This window comes from Gordionus sp. m RMFG-2023, chromosome 3 (assembly GCF_954871325.1).
Source record: "Gordionus sp. m RMFG-2023 chromosome 3, tfGorSpeb1-WG-v2, whole genome shotgun sequence".
Taxonomy (NCBI): domain Eukaryota; kingdom Metazoa; phylum Nematomorpha; class Gordioida; order Chordodea; family Parachordodidae; genus Gordionus; species Gordionus sp. m RMFG-2023.
Window position 1 is genome coordinate 40,904,488 of NC_088777.1, and position 22,548 is coordinate 40,927,035.

A 22,548-nucleotide genomic window follows, 5' to 3' on the forward strand; every position below is an offset into this window, starting at 1 on the left:
ACCTAATTTTTCAAGTTAACTTATTACCTTCCATTACAATAGTGATACTTCGGTTCAAAGTAATGCAGGCTTGGTGATAATTTAACCTAAATTGAGTCAAATTTTGAAATTGTTTCCTTATAATATATTTTCAATTTATTCCATCATATTTGGAATACCCTATGAATTTCAGACAATTTTTTCATGAACTTTTAAACTAATATAATTTATATTAGATTTCCTATATATTTTTTATATAAATTGTAAAAAAAAATAGGATTGTGGAATAATTAACTTTTACTTTTTGTCTTTCATTCATTTAAATTAATTCACAAATTCTGGGTTTTATATATTATTTTAATATGGATCTCATATTAATTTTTTTCATTTAGTTTAGACTATAAGATGGTTCACAGTATCCCTGCTGTAACGTAACATAAGACATGATTCAAATTGTATTTTCATAAAAATTATCATTTTGTATTGCAATAAGAATAAAAGATTATTCATAATAAGTTTTAATCAATTATAATTTAAAAAATTTTGAGTTTCCGATTCTATAAACATGTACCAAGATATTTACCAGGTTTAGGTTAGTTAGAATTTAAATTTCATTTAATTTCGTTCCATCATGGTTATTGATAATTTTGTTAATTTAACGCTCTTTCAGTAGGAATTAATCAAAAAGCAGAATATTTTTAGGTTTATTTTATTATAAAACTTATTGTTTTTTTAAAAAATGAGTTTATATCACATAAACTCTTTGGTCAAACATACAAAAGCGAACCAAGATATTTAAAATGGATTTATGTGTTATAAACAGAAACGATCGAGCAAGTTTTATATTTCGCCGGCTGAGAATTATAGTGTTCTATGTCCACATTTTTGGAAAATGCATTTTTATAAATCACTTAGTCAATAGTGTATTCGTACAAATCAACAATCAAAATATTAAAATATAATTTAGAATAATCCTTTATTTGCACTGTTATAGTGATATCTTCTATATAAAATATACAATATACATTATTTTTAAAATGCTTTCAAAAAAAATTAAAAAATGGATATAGAACACAATAATACCCAGCCGACGATTTATATAATAACATTTAGTTATTAATTATTATAATAAACAAGAGTTATATAATAAATAAGTATCATTTTTATATAAATAATAATTTTTTTTTAAAAAAAACATGAATATATTAATACTATATCTAATTATTATTTAGAATTAACTATTTTACATTCATTTTAAATTAATCAAATACAATATTTTAGATATAAAGGCTTTTGGAAGAAGAAAAACTAATATTCTCTAAAAATGATAAATAGTTGTGTAAAAAAAATTTAAGTAGAAAGAAGACACTTTTTTTTATTTAAGATTTATCACAGTTTTTGATAGCGGGGTAGATAAATTTCTTTTATGTTTTTTGACCTCTGACTCATTAGTAACTGCCAAGGTTTTGTGAACAACATATTTAGGCTGGTTAAAATTGTTTGGTAATACATCACATATTTGTTGTATACTGTTGGAGCTCTTCGCATTGGTATGATTGCTGCCAATATATTCCATTTTATCATTGTCGTTTTTTACATATTCATTATGACTAAACGAATCGCTCGTTTTATTTTCACAGAGCTCAGCAAACTCGGCAAAGTTATTTGCAATATCCTTAGCATGAATAGGCAAAGAATTAGATTTAGCGCTATGTTGGAAGTAGTCATTATTAGAGTTGCGCAATTGCGTGGATGATGAAAGGTGTAAAGGATAATTAGTATCGCGCTTATAAATCGTACTACCATTAACCACGCTGTCGCTAGATTGAAAGTTACTCGTGCTTTTATTTTTAAACAAAGCTTCTTTGTTAGTAGTCACGTTTGGAAGTTTATGAGATTTGTTGTCATCGTGAGCATCGAAATTTGAATCTTTTCGAGTTCGAGTCAGATATTTTTGGCTCATTATTTTGATCATTCTGTGACCTAAACCGCCGGCGAATATCAGAGGGCACAAACTTTCGAGTATTACGAATAGGAAACGACGATTGAAGGACTTAACCTGAAACATATCGAACGTCATCTTGATTCCGTCTTTAGTTGTTTCGCTACCGACAAGGGTCTTAATTTCATCTTAATAAAAAAATATTTTAAATTTCATATTTATCTAATTTTACTCTGACGATGTAATAATTGTTGCAAATTTAATATATTTTTTGGCAATTGACCAATTTGGCCATTTTTATTATTTGTTTAATTTAGGATAGATAAGAATTTTTAACAAGGTTATTATTACAGGTGTATTGGTATATGATCATATGTCAATATTATCCAATATTAAATCATAAATTTTAAAAAAATTACACATCCTTATCTACATATCAGATTTGCCAATTTTAAAATATTAAATATTGGCGGGTACCGAATATTTTAAATGCAATTTACATACCGATCTGATATTAAGAATTCGATATGTTCGCAGTTAAATTATTTATTTTTACAAATGAAACCAAAAAGGATTCTTTAATGTGAAGTGTGCATATTATCATCAAATTAAATTTAAAAAAATACTGGCTTATATTTCGTGATATCTCACAAATGTATTAACCTGGAATGGCGGCGAATATCTTGGATAAAGCTAGTACTTTTGTCCTAGCTTTAACGGCATCGCTACGAACGAATTGAGGACCAGCCCATACCCCATTTGGCCAGAATGAATCACTAAATTAATATATAAAATTATGAGAATTTAAAATGCGATAAAAATATCTCCTATACACCACGCCAACTCAGTATAACTATCCTTGTGCAGTAACGTTTCCTTCTTGAAATTTTTAAATTAATCAAAAATAAGAAAATTATATCTAAAATGTCTTAAAAAAATATTCAAAATTTCTTTCTTTTGCCAGTGTTCGAGCCCTAGTTTGCACCCCGTAACTGCCCTTAAGTAGTACAACTATCAGCAAGTTTAATCTCGTCTACTTAGTATTAATTGAGTTAGCTCTATAAATCAAGAAATATTAGTGATTATCCCTTATCAGTTATTATTGTGCTTTATTAAATAAATCAAAATAATAATCAAGTAAATTAATATTTTTACTTTACTTAATCCTTATTATGCATGAGTTAGATAAAAGATTTCCTAGATACTATAATTAATTCATTTTAAAAAAAAATCCATGAATTTCAATTTTAATATTAAGTATTTTTTCATTGAAATACTAATAAGGTCATAGTAATATGTTTTTACACTGTTAAAAATATATTCTTGCTCTTCCCTCAGGTGGTCTCGAGATGGCTACAGAAGTTTAAAAGTCCCTGTGGTCTGGAATTAGAATATGATCATCGTCTCTTAGATGTGGTGTAAAATTATAATGATTAAAATTAAATATGGGCGAAGTACGGCCTAAAGTAACCCGTAGGCCTACTCATCCATGACATAAAGGATTAGAAATCTAGTGGAACCACAATTCGTGAAAATGAGATCCACAAATGATCCAGCACTATGTGTAGAAACCGGTTTAGTAGTGATAGGCTAAGGGTTACGAGGTGATATGCATCGAGTATGATAGAGAGAAGAGGGAGAAGGAAAGTAAATGCATATTGTACACAAGATATTAGATGGAAAGTTAATGGTGCAATACGTTAATCTGAAAAAAATAATTAGCAAAAATGGCGTTGGTATATTTGTTTGTTGCAGAAATGGGTGGACAAGATAATAGAGTTGAAAAGACTAGATAAGTGTAATGATCAGATGATCTTTAGTAGAATACAATTCAATATTATCTTGGCATATACTTCCATGTTGGCAGAAGTAAGGGATATGAAGGAATTCATGGGGGATTTCGTTACGGTATGAGAAATAAATCCGGAAGTGGTATAGAAATAGTTGTTTGGTACAAAATGGTGATCGGTAAGGATATTAAGAATATCTTGAGGACTTAAATGGAAAAACAATGAAGAGAATGGGTGGGATAATGAAGTTCCCTAAAGGTAGAAGGTTCTGGCTTTAGGTTAGGCAAAGATCAAATTAAAAAAACGTTGAGATGGGAAAGGGCAAAGCAGCGGTTCAACAAGCATGATACAAATATGTTTAGGAGGTTATGAAGACTTAACAATTGATTGACTTATGAATTTATAAAGGCGAAGATTTGTAAGAATACAAAAGAAAGGATCATACTTTAGATTCCGGGTGTTATAGAGCAATTAAGGTCTTAGAACATTCTATGGAAATATTTGAGTGTTAGAGAAGCGGATAAGGGAACAAATGAAAATAGATTGGTTACGCCTGAAAGCAAATGCACTTTTGTGATGAGATAAATACAGAAAAAGTATAGCGAATGGAAAACTATATTAGGCTATTTCCACATATAATGTTTTTCAAAACGATTTTTGGGTAATGTTACCAGCTTTCCAAAAAAAAAGCTAACTTGTCGAATTAATTTTTTTTTTATATAATATGATATTTTTTTTTTATATAATATGATATTTTAAATAAAAAAACAATGCGGATCCCTATTTTTTTAATCGTAAATAAAAACAATGTGAGAGCAGAAATCGCTGTCCGGACAGATGATGGAGCTATCGAATGCTTTGAAGTTAATGGAGTATATACCAAGGATATTTTTCCTCCGAGTAATTGACATAGTGACTAGAAATATGTGCGAAGGACATCCATAGGAGACCTAAAGAATAAAATTATTGGATGGAAGATGGCGAATGCAAGGACTTAAATGAATGCTAAAAAGATAAAGGTGATGATTGGTGGGGACACTTTACGGATAGAGAAATCCGGCATCTTGCCTTATGGTTTATATGGAAAATGAATTATTAGAAATTTAATCAAATGCATCTACTGCCAGAAATGATATATAAATGATGCAGTGGTGAGAATGGTAGTCTGAAGATCGCTGGTTTGACATTTATCTGTAGAACATGTGAAAGGAACTTATGATCATAAGGAATATAAGAGTGAATTAGATTGGAAAAAATGAGAAAATGTTATTTCGGTGACATACCAAACGCAGATGGAAGTGTTGATTCGGCTGTTGTTGATGCGTGGAAGAATTTCCGAGAGATGTCATTTATATAAACAAATAAAAACGTCTCTAAGTTGAAGAAAAAAGTTTACATAAGCTATGTGAGAAAATGTATGGCCTATGGTGTGAAATATGGGCAATAAAAGTGGCGCATAAATCTGAATTTGAAAGAATGAAATGGGTGTTTGGTATCTCTGAGAGAGATAAAAAACAAATATACGTGATCGGAGTAGTGATGAGAAGAAATAGACTAGGGTGGATTGAGTAATGAGATGCACCTTGATGGAAGTGAGAGAATCAATGTCTTGAAGATAAACCAAGACGACATAGATTAAAGTGATGACATGAGAAAAATGGATCTTACAAATCGCGATTTCCAGGATGGTAAAAAATATGGGGGGGGGGGGGGGTCAAAGGGAAGTGTATTTGCTTACCCGGATAAACCTATTAAAACTCCATTAAACGAAGAAGAACTTTGATAATTAATTTATGATAAGAAAAAAAATTGTTTTAAAGTGAAAAATATAAGTAGTTTATTTGCATTTTAGAGTTTCAAAAAATATGAATTAATTATTTGAAAGACCCGCAATATTAAAAGAATTAGTTTTAATGCTGAACCCTAGATTTTGAACACTTAGTTGTAGCAAGAATAGTTTTGAAAGCGACGATCTCAGTTGGGTAACTACTATATTTTTGTTCATGCCAATTTTTAGGCGGCTAAAACTAACTATCACTTTGACGTCTGGAGTTTTTTTAAAATATAGCAGTTCAAATTTGAAAAAAATTAATATAAATTAAAATGCCTTAATGTTAACGAATTTTCTCCGGCACGCGCCTGTAGATTGAGCCGAATTCCGCCGTTATTTAACGATTAATGGAACAATTTTATTTTAAATATTACATATAATTTACAAGACTACTTAAATAACAAAAATAAATTACCGAAATTTTTTCAAATAATGAGCGACTTGTTCGGTAGATGTCAGGTAGTCTATTTGCTCCAACATTTTTCTATTGCCAAATAGTTTTTGTTAATTTTAAAAATTATTGAATAATTTTTCAAATTTAAATCATAGCAACCTGATAATAAGGTGACGGGAAATGCAAAAAACTGGAAATATTTTTTAATATACCTTTTAAAATCTCAAAATGGCTTAATAGGTACTAGAGAAGGTAATACTTGTAGATGAGGCCCGGGAAAAAATATTTTTACTGGTGAAATTGGAATTTCTCAAATTTTTTAAAACTTATAATTAGGATAGCATCCTTCATAAATGTATTACGGGGTGGGGTAAAAAATTTACGGGCTTGTTCTGACAACGCCGACTTCTAATACTTATATTTCAATTGAGTTTTTTTTAAAAAAGTTAAAATGTAGTAGATTTATTAAATACTAAAAATATTATTTATATTTTTTAAAATATAAAATTCATTTTTCAAGGTAACTTGTTCATAGTTCCACCATAGGTAACTTGAAAAACTTGCCTTAAAATGACCATAAGTCGATGCCGCAGCCATTGATTACGAGTTTTGAGATCAAATATTTCGTCCATCAAAAGTATCAAGATTTTAAAAGTGATGTTTTCTTCATCCTAATTTTTTTTTAAATAACTAAAGCCTTAGTATTTGATTGCTCTTTTTTAAATTATAAATATCGCTACCAGAGTATCCGCACTTAAATAGGCTAAGGTTAGTGTTAAGACATTATATTTCACAAAGGTTTAAACTCGGTTCAAAAATTATATTTTATAAAGGTTCAGGTTTGGTTCAGGTTAAAAAAAAACCTTTAATAAAAGTTTAGTAATATGAGGTTTATATAACTCGATAAATAATTTTAACATAAAATTATATTGTGAATTTTTATTTGTAATAGAATTATGATTACAAAGTATAATTAAAATATCATCTAATAACTCTCGGTATTATCTTGCTCTTGATGACAGAAAATATTTCAATCCTGAATAGGCTCGACCGAAACCTGTGTTGTTGGGATAGACATGACTATTATTGCCAATAGATAGAATTTGGGTTTCTCGAAATCTTCCTTCCCAATATGCAAGAATATCGTGTGTATTGTTTAATCCGTTCGATGGCGTTAAAGGAATTTATATAGTGCCTATTAATCGAACTTATTTTGTATTGTGTGATATATTTTAACTTTTTTAATTTCTTTCATTTGCTATGGACTCAAAATCTTCCTTGGAGTCAGGATAATTATTTTGACTAGAACTAATGGAAGGAAGTGAATTGTTTATCATCAAACATTCGCTAAGTAATTCAGAAGCCAAGTTTATTTTCTTCAGATATGTTAACGTGGATCGAGATATACATGAATTTATTTTTATTGATTTATCTCCCTTGATTTTATGGAAGAAATAAACTAATTAGAAAATGCTCTCTTAAGTTTTTCTTTATTTTAATAGTGTGTTAATAGAAATCATCTAAAATAAATCTTATTTTTTTTAAACAATTGCTATATTTTTTTATAATTACAAATTATTAGTAATATAATATATAGTAGATTATATAAAATAAAATATAACATAAAACCAATAACATTAATACTAATCTAGGTGCATGCATTGAAGTCAGCTGCAGTCAATTTCAATAGCTGTATTAGAAGCCAGTGATTAAAAGGCGTTCCGTTTAGATGTCTTTCCTATCCAGGGATTAACCGTAAGTATAGCTGCTCGGTTCGTTTGAATTTTTAGTTTAAAATTTATAAAGGTTTTGTTCCATTTCGGTTTTTTTGAAGAATTCATATCGGTTCGATTTGGAATTTATAACAGTTCTTTTAGGTTCGTTGCGGTTTTTTAAATTTGATTTAATGAAACATAAATATATATTAATCTTAGAGAAAAATCTTTTTAATTTATATTTTTATAATTCCTTATTTAATTTAACCACGAAGATTATTTCTTATCTAATTAACTAGTAATTTATCTAATCTCTATTAAATTGAATATTTAAAATAAAAACAATAAACTTGGTATTTTGATGTGAAGCTAATGCCAATTTAATTTTAAAAAAATTTTAATTTGAAAAGAAATCACGAATTTAAATTGCCCCAAAGGAAAATCAAAATTTTAAATTTAGGTTAATAATTTAAAGTTAATTATTTTTAAAAAACCGGTTCAAAATATTTATAACAGTCCGGTTTGCTCTTTTTATATTTTTTTTATAATGGTTTGGTTCAGAAAATTATAACAGTTTGATCCAGTTTCGCGGTCTCGTTTAAATGTCTTTCAATAACGAATTCAGTGTATATAAAATTATAAATGTATGAATAATCAGTCTAGGTTAGCATACATAATCGATTTTTTTATATATTAGGGCTGTGCCGATCCACAAATTTTTCCGATATTACCAAAAAACCGATTCCGATTCAATATTTATATTGATTTTTATTTACCTTCTATCTTTGTATCAATGTCATATAAATATCAATACTTTCTTTTTTTTAAATCAACTAACTACGAATGATTAATTGCATATTTTTTTATTCTCCAAAAATATTTGCATGATGAGTGATAGTGGTGTTGTAAAGCAACTATATTTAGCCGATTTTTAAAAAGGGTGAAATAAAGATTTTCACCAAAATATTATTACATAAGCCTCGAAATTTTCCCAATATAAGTTCAAACCTTTCTGTCATCTTGGCAAAATCAATAAGTTTGAGTAATTTACTTTTGGCCAAAATTTTGAGTTAAACGTTTTTAAAATTGAGTAAATCGATCCGTTTAACAACACTAGCTGAATGTGACTCGTTAAATATTTTAAGATCTTTTTCTTGTTGCAGATAATTTAACAAAAAAAGTATAAACATTTTAACTATTTTTTAAAAATTACATATTATTATTATGAAAATATTAATAAAACAAAAAAATTATATGATTATATATACAATATCATAAAATAACCAAATACAATAACAAATATCGGATCGTTTTTTTTAAAAAATGACCAGATCCAATATTTTTTAAAAACGTAAAATATCGGTGATCCGATGTCTAATCGGCACAGTCCTTTTATAGTCAAAACAATAGATTCTTTATTATAAAAATTGTTTCCTATATATAGACTTTTATAATTATGTCATTTAACTTCTACTAATATGCAATTACATCGACCTCCATAAGATAATATAAAATGTAAGAAAGTTATAATAATATATAATTCAAATAGCGTAACCTTTTAAAATATATATAAACATTCTAATATAACAAGTCCTAATATATATCATAGTTTAAAATAAAATAAATAAGGCTTAGAATAAATATGCTAAAGGGATAAACAATAAATTATGTTAATTTTTAAATTACACCATTTAATATTTATAAAATAAAAAAGTATATAAACCGGTTATAAAGGCTTGGTTAGCTCCTTTAAAAATTTTGAAAAGGGTTTGACTCAGGTTTATTTAAAAATATTAAATTAATATAGGTTCAGTTCGACACTCTGATCTATAATATCTTCCATTTTTTAAAAAAAAATGTTTATAAAAATAGAAAACATTTTAAGAAAAGGGAAAGAAGGGTACAATTCCAATCTGCGTACAATAAGATAATAATATCATTTGTTATAAGCAAAAATATATATTCTACATTTATGTGAGGAGATTTCCAATTAAAGTTGTTTTTATTTTGGCTTACAAAATATAGGTCGAATTTCTCATTAATAATTTATCTTCCAATTTCTATTTTGAGCATTTAACTATATGATCTTTGATAAGAAAATGGAAGTAAATAATTTCAAAAAAAAAGGAATATTAAGTAACCTCCATATCTGTAAGAGAAGCTTTATTAATTGTGTAATTGCTGGTTAAAGAGTGTTCTTCATTGAGCATTTTGAAACCCGGTATGAATTGCTATATTATATTACATTTTACACATAATATAATGTGCCTACTCTTGCTAAACGGTTCTTTTTGAGGCGATTTTTGAAAAGGGCTAACTCAACGTTTTAACCAGAAAATTATTACACAAGCCTAAAGATTTTAGCTCACAGATGTCACAAAGGTTTGGCCATCTATTAGAATAATCTCGAGGCTTAGGCAAGAATTTTTTGGCTAAAATATTGAGTTCGCCGTTTTTAAAACTTGACCCAAATCGAGCCGTTTAACCACACTAGTGCTACTAAATCAATCATCAGAAAAAAATAACAATAAAAATGCATGTAAACACAATTTATACTATATAAGTAAAAAATGGGGGGAGGGGGCACCTAGATGTAAAATATTATAAGGGACAATCATAAACTTAAAAAACCAAGTATTTCAATAATATTTTTTGAAAGCTGAGAATATTTAAAAAATAGGAGGTATGGGGGAGGGGTTCGTAAAATAAAAATAAGCGAATAAAAATCTTACAGTAAGATTAATGAACTTTTCAACTCCATCTTTCATGGTATCCGATACTTTTATAACCCCGTCAGCAATATTTTCTGGAACTGTTTTGACTACGCTTCCCATAAATCTGACGGAAGATTTTAGAGGGTTTACAAAAGTATCCATCTGTTATAAAAAAATATATATATAAAGAGATTTGTGTTCCTATTATTTCTTTTAAAAAAAGAAGTAAATCACAGGAACACGTTTTTAAGATAAGAGATATTCGAAAAGTAAGATTTAAAAAACTATGTCAATATTTGATCTTATATGAACCTGTTTAAACGAGCTATATAGGTTATAGGTTTATAAGATTGGGTTAGCTCCTTTAAACAAAATTTAAAAAAGTCGGATCATGTTCATTAAAAAATATCAAATTACATAGATTCAGTTTTCGAGGGTAGAAAATTATTTTTTCCCAAAAATCTAGATGAGCCAATTCAGGCAGGGCCAATCTCTAATCTAGTTAACAACTTGGGCTAATTTATAAATTTGTAGTAGATAGAGGCGTAGCCAGTATATAGACTACTTAAATAAAATACAATCTAGCTAAAATACAAATTAGCTGGTAATTTTTGTTTTATAAATTTCTTTTCCAATTTATGGAATTTTTTTATCATTTTTTTCTAAATTTTTAATTGATTTTTTTCATTTTTAGAACTTTTTGAGTATTTATTATTTTCAAAAAAATTATAGCCTGATTTTTTACCCATTTTACTGTTTATAACTTAATTTTTCTCTCGTTTCCGTTTCTTCTTTATTTTAAGAGCATTGTACCAAATTCTATAAATTTTAATCAAATTTATTTTTAAACTTGATTTCTCTTAATTTTCAATTTTTCTACCAATTTTTGAATATTTAGATTTTTTAGCCTGATATATCATAATTTTTACCTGATCTTAAACCAATTTTTGAGCTGTTTTCATGATTTTCTTTTTTAAACTTATTTTTCTCCCTAATTTAGTGTGCTTTTATAACACCCCCCCCCCTCCACCACAATATTATACCTGATTTTTATATGTTTTACAATGCTTAGTCATATTAACTTCACTTTCCTCTCTTAGCATTATATTTTATTGATATGGATCTTTATTCCAAATTCTTTTTCAATTTGTTGTCATAAAAGCCTTTTATTGAGGCAATTTCAGGATTCAATTTTATTTCTCATAAATTTGTCGCTACTTTTTTTATTCATTATCACGAGGTAAATAAAAATAAAAAAGTATGCAAAAATTAGAAACTTTGAAGGTTTTCAAAAAGTCTCTGAAAATAGTTCAAAATATATAAGAGGAATGTGGAATAAAGATGCAATAAGTTGAGAAAATGCTTGCACCCTCTGATAAAGCTTCTCCGTGAACATTGGTCTAACCAAGAGAAGATCTAAAAATCTCCGCCCCTCTGAAAATTTGTAGTTTTGTAGATAATTTTAATCCTGTGACTCTCATTCGCACAAAAAATGAAAAAAGGAGGATATTATAACAATATTTTTTTTAAATAATGAGCCTATACGTTATTAACTTTTTAGAATAATTATTATAATTTAAACTTTTCAAAAAAGGTACAACCATAACCCGGTTAGAGGCCTGCAAAAAGTATGCCTAATAAAATATATGAGAGATAACAGCCCGAAAGTGCCCATTCTAATAAAATGGGAAGTAGAAAATAAAATTCAAATCTAACTCCCAGATGGCAGTAATAAATTATGAGTCAGAAATTATGATTTAATAGTCTTGAGAGACTTTAAGGTGTTCTGAAAGAATTTGTTTACGAGAGACAAATTAGAATTAGATATAAGTTTTGTCACGGTCGTATTTTTCACCAAAATAAACTAAGAGGAAAATAAATTAGTTAGCATGAGCATTTTAACATATAGAAAGATAAAAAATTAAGTAAACCTTAAAAAAAATGATAAAACCCTTAAAAGTGGGTAGAAAGAAATACACAAAAGACTTGAAAGTTAAGAAAACTTTACAAGATTCTATTTTAAAAATAGGCCGGAAAAATAAACAGAATTGAAAATTACAAAAAAATGGGCTAAAAAATACAAAAAGTAGGCAAAAATTGGAAAAAATATTTTCATTAAAAATAAAAAATATTCAAAAATCAGTTGAAATCATACAAAGATAACGAAAAATTAATTGTGTTATAAGTATAAAATATTCTAAAAAATGGAGAAAATATATATAAATATATATATATATGGTGAATTCCATATCAAATCAACAAAAAAAGTCGATTTTCAACCCGACCCCCTTCAATTTTTCTTAAATTTTGTATACTGGTAGTATATACTGTAACAAAGAAAAAAATGAAATTTTACCTTCCAACACTGTTTACCCGCTAAGATATGGCCGTTTAAAGCGCGGAAAAATGGTACATTTTTAACAAAATGCACCTCATTTATTTTCAAATATCTCGAGAAATAATTATGTTAGAAATATAATTTAAATTTTATTTTGTAGCTTAATAAATGTTCTTTATAATGACATAAAAATAAATACATTTGATTAATATCGAAAACCGGAAATGGCCATAGAAAAAAAAGGTATTTTTTTTCAAAATTTTTTTTCTGTAAATAGATATCACACTGCTTTATATTTGTAAAAAATCCTAGACTGGGATGAACATGGGTTTAGGAGTTATCACTCTTTATATGGCTAAAATTGAACAAATTTAACATTAATATCATCATATTTTAATTTAATGAATAGTTATGAAATAATGTTAATTTTAAAAATTATGTCTAAATGACAGGCCCTTATTTTTTTATCTTTATCAAAATTTTTGAGAAGTGGCTGGAATAATGAGCTTTGTTTAACACTTTAATTAAATTTTGTCTCGAAGTTACTTGACAAAATAATTCTAAACATATTTATAACTTTATTTGCCTCAAATTGCATTACATATAATACAATCAAAAATTTATAATTAAAATATATCATATATTATAATCATTCAAGGAATTTTAATAAATTATGACTTTTGTTTTCGACTAGGGGAATAAAAGCTTGGAACTTTGTGTTCCAGAAATTCTCTTTGCTCTCAAAAATCTGCTTTCAAGATGACTTTCTATGTTCATATATTCATTATTGCACAAATATATAATTTACCCCATAGATATTATTTCTTGCATAGTTAAATAAATCTATTATTGTCAATATGTGATGTTCATATGGACGTTGCAAGCTTGCTTGAGCTGCTAACTGTTTAGTAACGGCCCCCAAAATGTCGCATGGACTTTTACCTTGTGCGGTTTCAAAAAATGTCACTATCCCAAAATCATTTTCATGATTGTAGATATTAATGAAATCTTTTATTTTTATATTGGTTACTGCTCCATCAGAAAAATAATAAATTTTAGCCACTCTATTAAATCTTTGCTTCAAGAATATGATCAATTTTTAAAAAATAAAATGCACATGCGTTGTGCTTTAAACAATCTGATATAACCCACTAAATTTACATGTTTTATTATGTTGTTCTCACGGTAATAAATTATAAAAGAGTTGATAGTGGCTTGATTATTGGTCTGATTAAATCCTTGCGCATGGTTCTGCACTACAAATGCAAAGTTTTCTGAAAAGTCTGCAATAACTAAGAATTCGTCAACATTTAAATTGAATTTTAAAAAGTTTCGAATTAATGATTATCGTGAAGCTATAAATAAATGAGGAATTAAATTGTTTAATTATTCAATTAAATAATCTACAAATTCGTCAGCAGATTTAGTCAGTGTTTCGAGGGTAGTTTGATTAACTGCTATCCATTGTTTGAATGTTTTATAATCTATAGAATTTTCGTCAAAATTAAGCCTTTCTTTTAATTTTGAATATATGGGGGAAAATTTATTGTTGAATTTCAATTTTTGTAGATTATTTTATGCTAAATAAAATATTTAAAATTATTTTGTCAAGTAATTTTAATTTCGAGATAAAATTTAACTAAAGTTTTAAACAGCTCATTATCCCAGCCACCTCTCAAAATTTTTTTTATAAAGATAAAAAAAAAGTAAGGGCCTATCATTTAGACATAAATTTTAAATTAACATTATTTCATAACTATTCATTAAATTAAAATATGATAATATTAATGTTAAATTTGTTCAATTTTAGCTATTATAAAGAGTGATAACTCCTAAACCCTGTCCATCCCAGTCTAGGATTTTGTACAAATATAAAACAGTGTGATATCTATCTACAGAAAAAAAATTTTGAAAAAAAATATACCTTTATTTTCTATGGCCATTTCCGGTTTTACACATCCGGTTTTCGGTATTAATAAAATGTCCATCATATTTATTTTTTTGTCTTTTTAAAGAACTTTTATTAAGCTACAAAATAAAATTTAAATTATTTTTCTAATAATTATTTCTCGAGATATTTGAAAATAAATGAGGTGAATTTTATCAAAAATGTACCATTTTTCCGCGCTTTAAACGGCCATATTAGCGGGTAAACAGTGATGGAAGATAATATTTCATTTCTTAGTTATAGTATATACTACCAGTATATAAAATTTAAGAAAAATTGGGGTCGGGTTGAAAATCGACTTTTTTTGTTGATTTGATATGGAATTTACCATATATATATACTAAAAGGAGAAAAATCAACAAATTCAAAAGAAAATATAAAATATACTCTAAAATCTAAAAATAAAAATGATAAAATAAAAATTAACTAGTTAATTTGTGTGATAGATAGCTAGTTAGTAAATTAGCGGACAAATTTGTATATTAGCTAGCTATTTGTAAATTAGCTAAGTTTGTATAACATATATATTGATCATTGATAAATAGAATCTCTTCGATTAATTGTAATATCACACTGTATAACTTGATCAGAATATTTAAAAGTAATAATTATTTGATAGTTATATAGATTAAATAACTTTTCTAGCTATTTGCCCGTTCCATTTTTCGTATGGGCCGGATTCCAAAAACTGGTCCAATAATTCTTTCAGCCCTTTGTGAGTTCTAACGAATTCAGGAGACATTAAGACCTTATTTTTAATAATGATTAAAAGTTTATGACGTATTATAAAATTATTAGCAATGACTTCCAAAAAATATATAAAGCAAATATATCTTCATAATATTTTGATTCAACATTAATATCAAATTTTTTATACTTATTTTAAATTTAAAAGGTGATTAATATAAAAAAAAATTAATAGCATTTTCATATAATACATAACATAATATATCTAGCGTATATTGTTCCTCGAGGAACCGGAAATAATTTTAAAGTTAAAAGAAATTTTTAATGTAGCCCCAAGCTTAAAAACCTAAAATCTAAAAATAATATTATAGTGTATAATGTTTACCTTGAGATAAGAATCTAGCATTTTAAGGCGTTTTTCCAAAAAATCTTTAGTCATATTTCCAAACGGTTTTTTCGGAGGAAACCGTAATTCGTCAACATCGGAATACTGAATATTATTATATTATATATATATGTCGTATTGGGATATAAGGGAATTCGGAATATCTCAATTTTATATCCTTTATTGAAGGAGATTTCTATTTCAAAAATAGAATTTGACAGGAAATGCTTTCCAGCATGAGTAGAATGCCTATACTATAAATTTCAAACAATTTTGGCCAAAACTTTTGTGTATTTTTTTTAAATTTATATGAAAAACTTATATAAAAGTTGATGTAAATCAAAAATGCAGATATTCTGAATCCCAATTGATTCCATATATAAATACAACATTAAATATATTCGTAAATTCTATACTTAAGCATCTATTTGTTGGAAATTTAATTAGGATCAAAATCTTCAACTTATTTATACATTTTTTTATAAAAATATATAAAAATAAGTGGGAAGAAATTTTTAATTTAAGATATATTTTTTTAAAAAAAATATATACTTTTTTTGGAAATTATTCCTATGTCATAATCTATCTATTTTTTTTCCTCTACAACAACATAACATATTCCAGAAGTATTATATAAATGTCAAGGTGGTTAAAAACAGAAATGGAAGAAGAAAAGAATACCCTATCCCTGAGATTCATATGAAAATCGTGAAATTCGCTGTATCGCCTATATACGCACCAGGTATCAACTTTGTTATCGAAACCAGAGTAAAGTTGTTTATCGTCATTAGTGCCTGTTTTGGTTTTATCTTTATTAGCCTTCATGCATTTCTGCCTAGCATCATCAGACATTTGATAAGGCTGCCTGGTTATAGTTATAGCGTACATTGCATACGTTTTATCGGATTCCCTGGAGACGACTTGGGGGTATTTTTCATTTTAATTTACATACATAAATATATAGGTTATCATTTCAATATGTCATAGCATAATTAAATTAAAATACAGTTTAGATATTAGAGGGGTAATCGGCCTGGCTTTAACCAGCCCATAGTAAATAATTTTATTCAAGTTAGGAGGCCAGACCCGAAAATTCCAATCCCAATTAGAAACCAAAAAAAAATCTCAAAAAAGTTTTTCAAAAAACCTATATGAGTCACGTGAGCATTGATTTTGTATTCCAATTCAAGTGCGCGTTTGAGGATGTTGGGATGTATTTGAGAATTATTATCATGTAAATGTTTACTTTTAGGTATTAACGTGGAAGAAGGAGGGTAGGAGGACGTCGTTGTCATGTCATATTTAGATATCAAATTTTGAGCACTCGCGCTCCTAAATCCGTAATTCGAAAAAGCACTTTTGTCTGATGGGTGTGAGGATATAGTGGGCGAAAAGTGTGAAACAGCTATTAAATTTTTTAAAATAAATTTATGTAAATAAAAATAGGAATTAATTCCAAAGGCACGAAAAAAGCAATTATGCCAAAAATAGAGCAATTTTTAAATAGTAGATCTTTTTTTAATGCATTATGTGCCAATATTCGATTGGTCAGCTGTTATTGACTTTATATTAATATAAAAAAATTTTAAATGCGGTCAGAGAGATCTTACGCCCTTTTTAATATTAAATATCCTGATTTTAAAACTACGACCTGATGCAGCTTTTTTGATTCTAGCCCAATAAATTGAAGAAAATTAATCAAGCATTTATAAGATATTTTTCTTTAAAAAAAAATCGGAGTGAAGCAATGTTCTTAATTGCTAAATTGGGAATCTTTCTTATATTTCCTAAAAAAAAATTTAATATTGAAAATAATATTAGATGCTTAGGGAAGTAAACAATGTATTTAAATGATTTATAAAAAAAATCACTAAAATGATGGAAATATCTTAAAGATTATAAATTTAAAAATCTTATGGATATTTCCTCCTATTCATAGCGATTTTTTTAAAAACTCAATTTGAATAGAAGTCTACTTTCTTAGTATCCATTATAATCATTTTTTAAAGATTATAAATTTAAAAATCTTATGGATATTTCCTCCTATTCATAGCGATTTTTTTAAAAACTCAATTTGAATAGAAGTCTACTTTCTTAGTATCCATTATAATCATTTTAAATATCACTTGAAAAATTTTCTAGGAGATATAAACTATCAATTTTTATCTATTTTTGTTTTCGCGATTTAAAACGGAAACTATCCAAACCTGTCAATGTTATCTTTCATCTATGTAAGTTTTATAACATTCTTTTTTAAAGTGGTTGGTTGATAAATCAATCAAAATTATTTGATCATAATTTCTTCTTTATATAAAAAAAAGAAAGAACAATAATTACAAATTTATTGTCTCCTTTCATTTATTTAATAGCTTTTTAGCCTTTTAATTCCGGATTTTAGAAATTTTTATAATTTACACGATTTGGCGGTTTATAAAATTTGGCGCCTTTAACTTTTCAAATTTTTAGTCAACTAGAGAAACGAAAGTTTCAAAAATAAGATTATTTTAAAACAGTAGATAAAATAAATTTAGGTGTTTTGGTACTTAGTAATAGTAATACTAATAGGCAATTTTTCAGTACGCCAGTTAAAATATATAATATTTTTTTAAATGCGTCATAACTTTTACTCCTAAATCTGTGGCTTAATCTAGGTTTTGCATAAATACAGCCTAGTATCCATTTGAAAAAAAAACTACAATTTTTTCTATGACCATTTCCAGTTTCCTCCGATTTTTGTAATAAATAAATTATTCTACTATATTAAATTTTATGTTATTTAAAGAATTTTTATTAGCTGTAAAATTTTAAATATGTGCTAGATAAATTATTTCTTCTATAAAAATAATGATGTGAAGAGCCCATGTCACCAGAAGTAGTTAAAGTTTATAAAAATTTTAAAAATAAATCCGAAAAGGTTATAATAATGGAATTTAACATAAATCTATAAATATAGGTTTGACAATAATAATTACGATATTCGTGCAGTGAACTAGTCTCCGAAGTATCTTTAGTTTCAGGTAGCATGTCCATCTCGGCAAGTAATTTGTAAAAAAAATCGCTTTTCTTAAAATTTTCGAATATCCCGTTATCTTCTTTGATAAAAATGTCTAAAACCTGTAAGTGAAGAAAGTCAAAATTATAAATCAAAATATGCATAAATCTTAACTATTGTGACTAATATAGGGTTACAAACTTTCAACAACCAAAAAAAACATTATTTATATTATTTTAAAGTGTAATTTAGGTTGTTGAAAGTTTTTTTTCGTTTTTTGAGGACTGTTAACCCCATTAGCAAAGTTAAGGATATTTTTAATGTGCATAATCATTTTTATTAATATTTAAATTTTAATTGATACAAAATATTATTTTTTAAAAAAAAAATAAGATTTAGCGCATTATGATATGGAATCCTGTGCATGTAAAGCTATCATCTATGATTGAATAAATCCAAATTATCTTTCTAATAAAATTTACCTCAAATTGCAAATCATCAAACCATGTGGCGTTAGGAATTTCATTTTTTAGTTTGGCTCGTAAAACTTTTATATAAACCGGATTCAATTTTATAAGATGAGGGGCCTTAAAGTATAAAAAAAATATTATTAATTCCAACTCTGTGAAGATCGATTGAACATATTTGTTTTTAAAGCTTTAAAAAGTAAAAACTTGTCAAGTAAAACTTAGTCATTAAAGAAGATAACATTACCAAATAATTAAAATTTAATAAATACCTTATCAATCAGGTATTGATCGAATATCTTTTGGGCCTCGTTTCTGACTAATTTGATGCATATGGGCTGGTTAGCTGTATTCTGATGGGTAACCGATGACATTGATAGACCACCCCCATTTTCTATCGATATGTGTTGCCGGGCTAGAGACCTGAATGACTGCCATTTAAAAATATTTGCGTTTTATATTTATTTATTTTTTAAAAAAGAGATTAATTTTGAAAGAATATACAAAATAAATTAAAGATTTAAAAAATTTGAACGAAAAATTATGAAAGCTATTTATTAAATAGAAAACTTCGATTGTAAGATAGAAGTACATGTAGTTTTGACAGTTGATAGTGTTCAGGTAATCTATAATGAATAAATTAAGAAATAAAAAAAACATTAGATATTAAAGATTTTATACAAATTTGATATAAAAAATTGTAATAATTTAAACGGGGATTTATATATATAACGCGTCGTTTGATTTATGGTCTAATCAGTATTTGTATCTTGAGATAATTGATGTAAAGGTAATTTATATCATTCTATTACTAACTAATATATAGTACCTTTTTAGCCATAAAAGATTTTTTTGATAACTCAAGATTGTAAATGTTCACAAGTAAAAAAAACAAATAGCGCCCTTTAAACGAAATTATCGTCATATAATAATTAGGATAAGTATTTGTATAATATTTCTGAATATTTTTACTTTGTTATTATTTAAAATATTTTTATTATAAATTATAGAGATGACAGTGGTCATATGAAAAAGTTTTGTCTGAAAGTGTAAAATCTATATATATTATATACATATATATAAATAAATATTTTAAATGTAGAGTATAATTTATAGGATGTCAATAAAACGAATTTTATGGTAATGCATGTGGTCCCAGTATAACAAGTGGGTTAATGTGGGATGTAATAAATTATTGGACAGTACAAATTACTCACATATGGGAATAAGTGGATAAGAAATTGCATTATGCTAGATAAAACAACGCAAGGTAAGTAATTTTTTTAAAAATAAAAAAATTTTAAATTAAATTCTTAAGTCAAAATAGGTTGTAAATGGTATAGGGTAATATATGAAAAAGGGGTTAAATCTTTTGGAAATATATAGATATACATACGGGTAACTAATAAAGGGTAAAATTAGTTATATATATTAAGCAGGGATGTTTACAGAGGATAAAATATATAAAAATATTGGTCTGTAAATATATATATTATAAATGAAATATTTGTATTAAAAAAGACAGTCATATGTCTAATCTTTGCAAACAGAATTTTAACTCAAATAAAAGATAGGTAGGGGGATATTTTAATTTAATAAAATTTGTTTAAATTTGGGTCAGGATTTCATATGTATATAGAGGGTTATTCTATTTATTGGTGTGGTCATTTTAATGATATAATTTTTTTAAAAAGGATTATGAATTTTTCAATAAAATGAGGTATAAAATTTAAGGGTTATTTATTTGGGAAATATATAGAGAGAATTATTTAATATATTTTGAGGGTTATGTTTTTCTTGTGAAAATCGTAAGTTTGTCTGTTTAAATTTTATTTGCTATTAATTTGTAAACTTAAAATTATAAAAAAATTACGTGGGTAAAAATTTTAATCGGATCGAATGTTATTTAATTTTTCTATGGTGCATCCATTGTAGATAATTTTTATCAAGTCAAATAGTTAATTAAATAAAAAAAGAGAAAATTATATTTGTGAAAATCTTAATGTATCTCGTTTCGAATCTTATTTATTTTTTCGATGGTTTGTCCAACAAAGTATTAGTTTTTATAAAAAATAATCAATAAATAAAAAGAAAAGAAAATTGATGAAATAGGAAATTTTTATTATTAATAAATTAGGAAAAAATAAGTTGTTGGCATTCTAAAATGTATCTTGATGGTATCTTATATATACATGTGTTGGGTTGGCTATTTATTTGTAAAGTTATGTTTTAAAAATAAAATAAATCTGTCATAGTGACTTAATTGAAAATAGGATCATAAAAAAAATTTTCTAAATATTTTGAAAAAAAGAAAATTTAATTAATAATTATAACGGATTTATAGTACCAATTTTGTTTTGGAAAAAGAAATGTTTTACTCTAAATGACTGTGGTCCATTTTAATTACAAATCAATATCATTCTCATGGACATCTAGTGTTGGCAATTATGAAGAGGACCGCCAGATATAAACTAAAAATATCTAAATATCCAGTGCCAACTAAGGCCTATGAAAAAGTAAGGCAATGTTTTAGATGTTCATACAATCATCTCGTTGGAGATTGTATCGTTCCAGCGTATGCACAAACCCCTCAACCGGCGATATTCAATCTTAGGAAGGAGAGACTGGGTAGTTGGGAAAATTATGGTGTCAAGAGCCCAAGAATCCTAATATTAGAATGTAAGGTAACAAGCAACGGCCGCCAATAGCTTATCAAGGAATTTAGATGAAGGATGTTCGCGATAATGGGGCCTTAAAGTATGTTGGGGATAGAAACCAAATGATTCAACCTACAGACAAGGAAATGGAAGACGCCATGGTCCAATAGTATATAAGAATAATTCCTAGGTTTCTTATAAACTGAATTATTTCTAGGTCCATGTTGAGACAATTATATATATATAAATTAGTTATAGCATAAGTTCAGAGGCGTATGTCCTTGGCCCATTAAGGTTGCTAACAAAGTAATTCCTTCATCTTCGTTTCCTAAGCTATCCGCTGTCATTGCTTGTTATCGTACATTCTTATATTAGGAATTTTGGGCCCGGAACCTTGTATAATTTTCCGAACTACCCGGCTACTCCTCCTTCCGTGGATTGAGTATCGCTTGTTGATGGGTTAGTGCATATGCTGGAACGACACAATCTCCAACAAGATGATTGTAAGAATGACATCTAAAACATTGCCTTACTTTTCATTGGTGTTAGTTGGCACTGGATATTTAGATATTTTTTGATTATTTCTGGCGGTCGACATGTACGAAGTAGATGCCCACTGGATATTAGAAATGGAAATGAGGAGGCGGAATACAGAGTACGATCTCCGATTCGATTAGTATCAGTGACAAAAACTAGACCGATAGCGGAG

General features: G+C 26.9%; 1 protein-coding gene across 1 annotated transcript in view; it reads right to left on the reverse strand.

Moving 5' to 3' along the window:
• Positions 1–1,273: 1,273 nt before the first annotated feature.
• LOC135925712 (sorting nexin-13-like) overlaps positions 1,274–22,548 on the reverse strand; it is a 45,038-nt gene continuing 23,763 nt past the window's right edge. Inside the window, exons 12-25 of the mRNA XM_065461170.1 lie at positions 19,753–19,808; positions 19,455–19,613; positions 19,198–19,302; positions 18,696–18,837; positions 16,871–17,128; positions 16,405–16,643; positions 15,724–15,828; positions 15,289–15,399; positions 10,384–10,527; positions 9,793–9,882; positions 6,462–6,607; positions 5,958–6,026; positions 2,585–2,697; positions 1,274–2,109 (exon numbers count right to left, since the gene is read on the reverse strand). Coding sequence (XP_065317242.1) covers positions 1,355–2,109; positions 2,585–2,697; positions 5,958–6,026; positions 6,462–6,607; positions 9,793–9,882; positions 10,384–10,527; positions 15,289–15,399; positions 15,724–15,828; positions 16,405–16,643; positions 16,871–17,128; positions 18,696–18,837; positions 19,198–19,302; positions 19,455–19,613; positions 19,753–19,808 — 2,492 coding nt within the window. The 3' untranslated portion in view covers positions 1,274–1,354. The remainder of the gene's footprint in view (positions 2,110–2,584; positions 2,698–5,957; positions 6,027–6,461; positions 6,608–9,792; positions 9,883–10,383; positions 10,528–15,288; positions 15,400–15,723; positions 15,829–16,404; positions 16,644–16,870; positions 17,129–18,695; positions 18,838–19,197; positions 19,303–19,454; positions 19,614–19,752; positions 19,809–22,548) is intronic.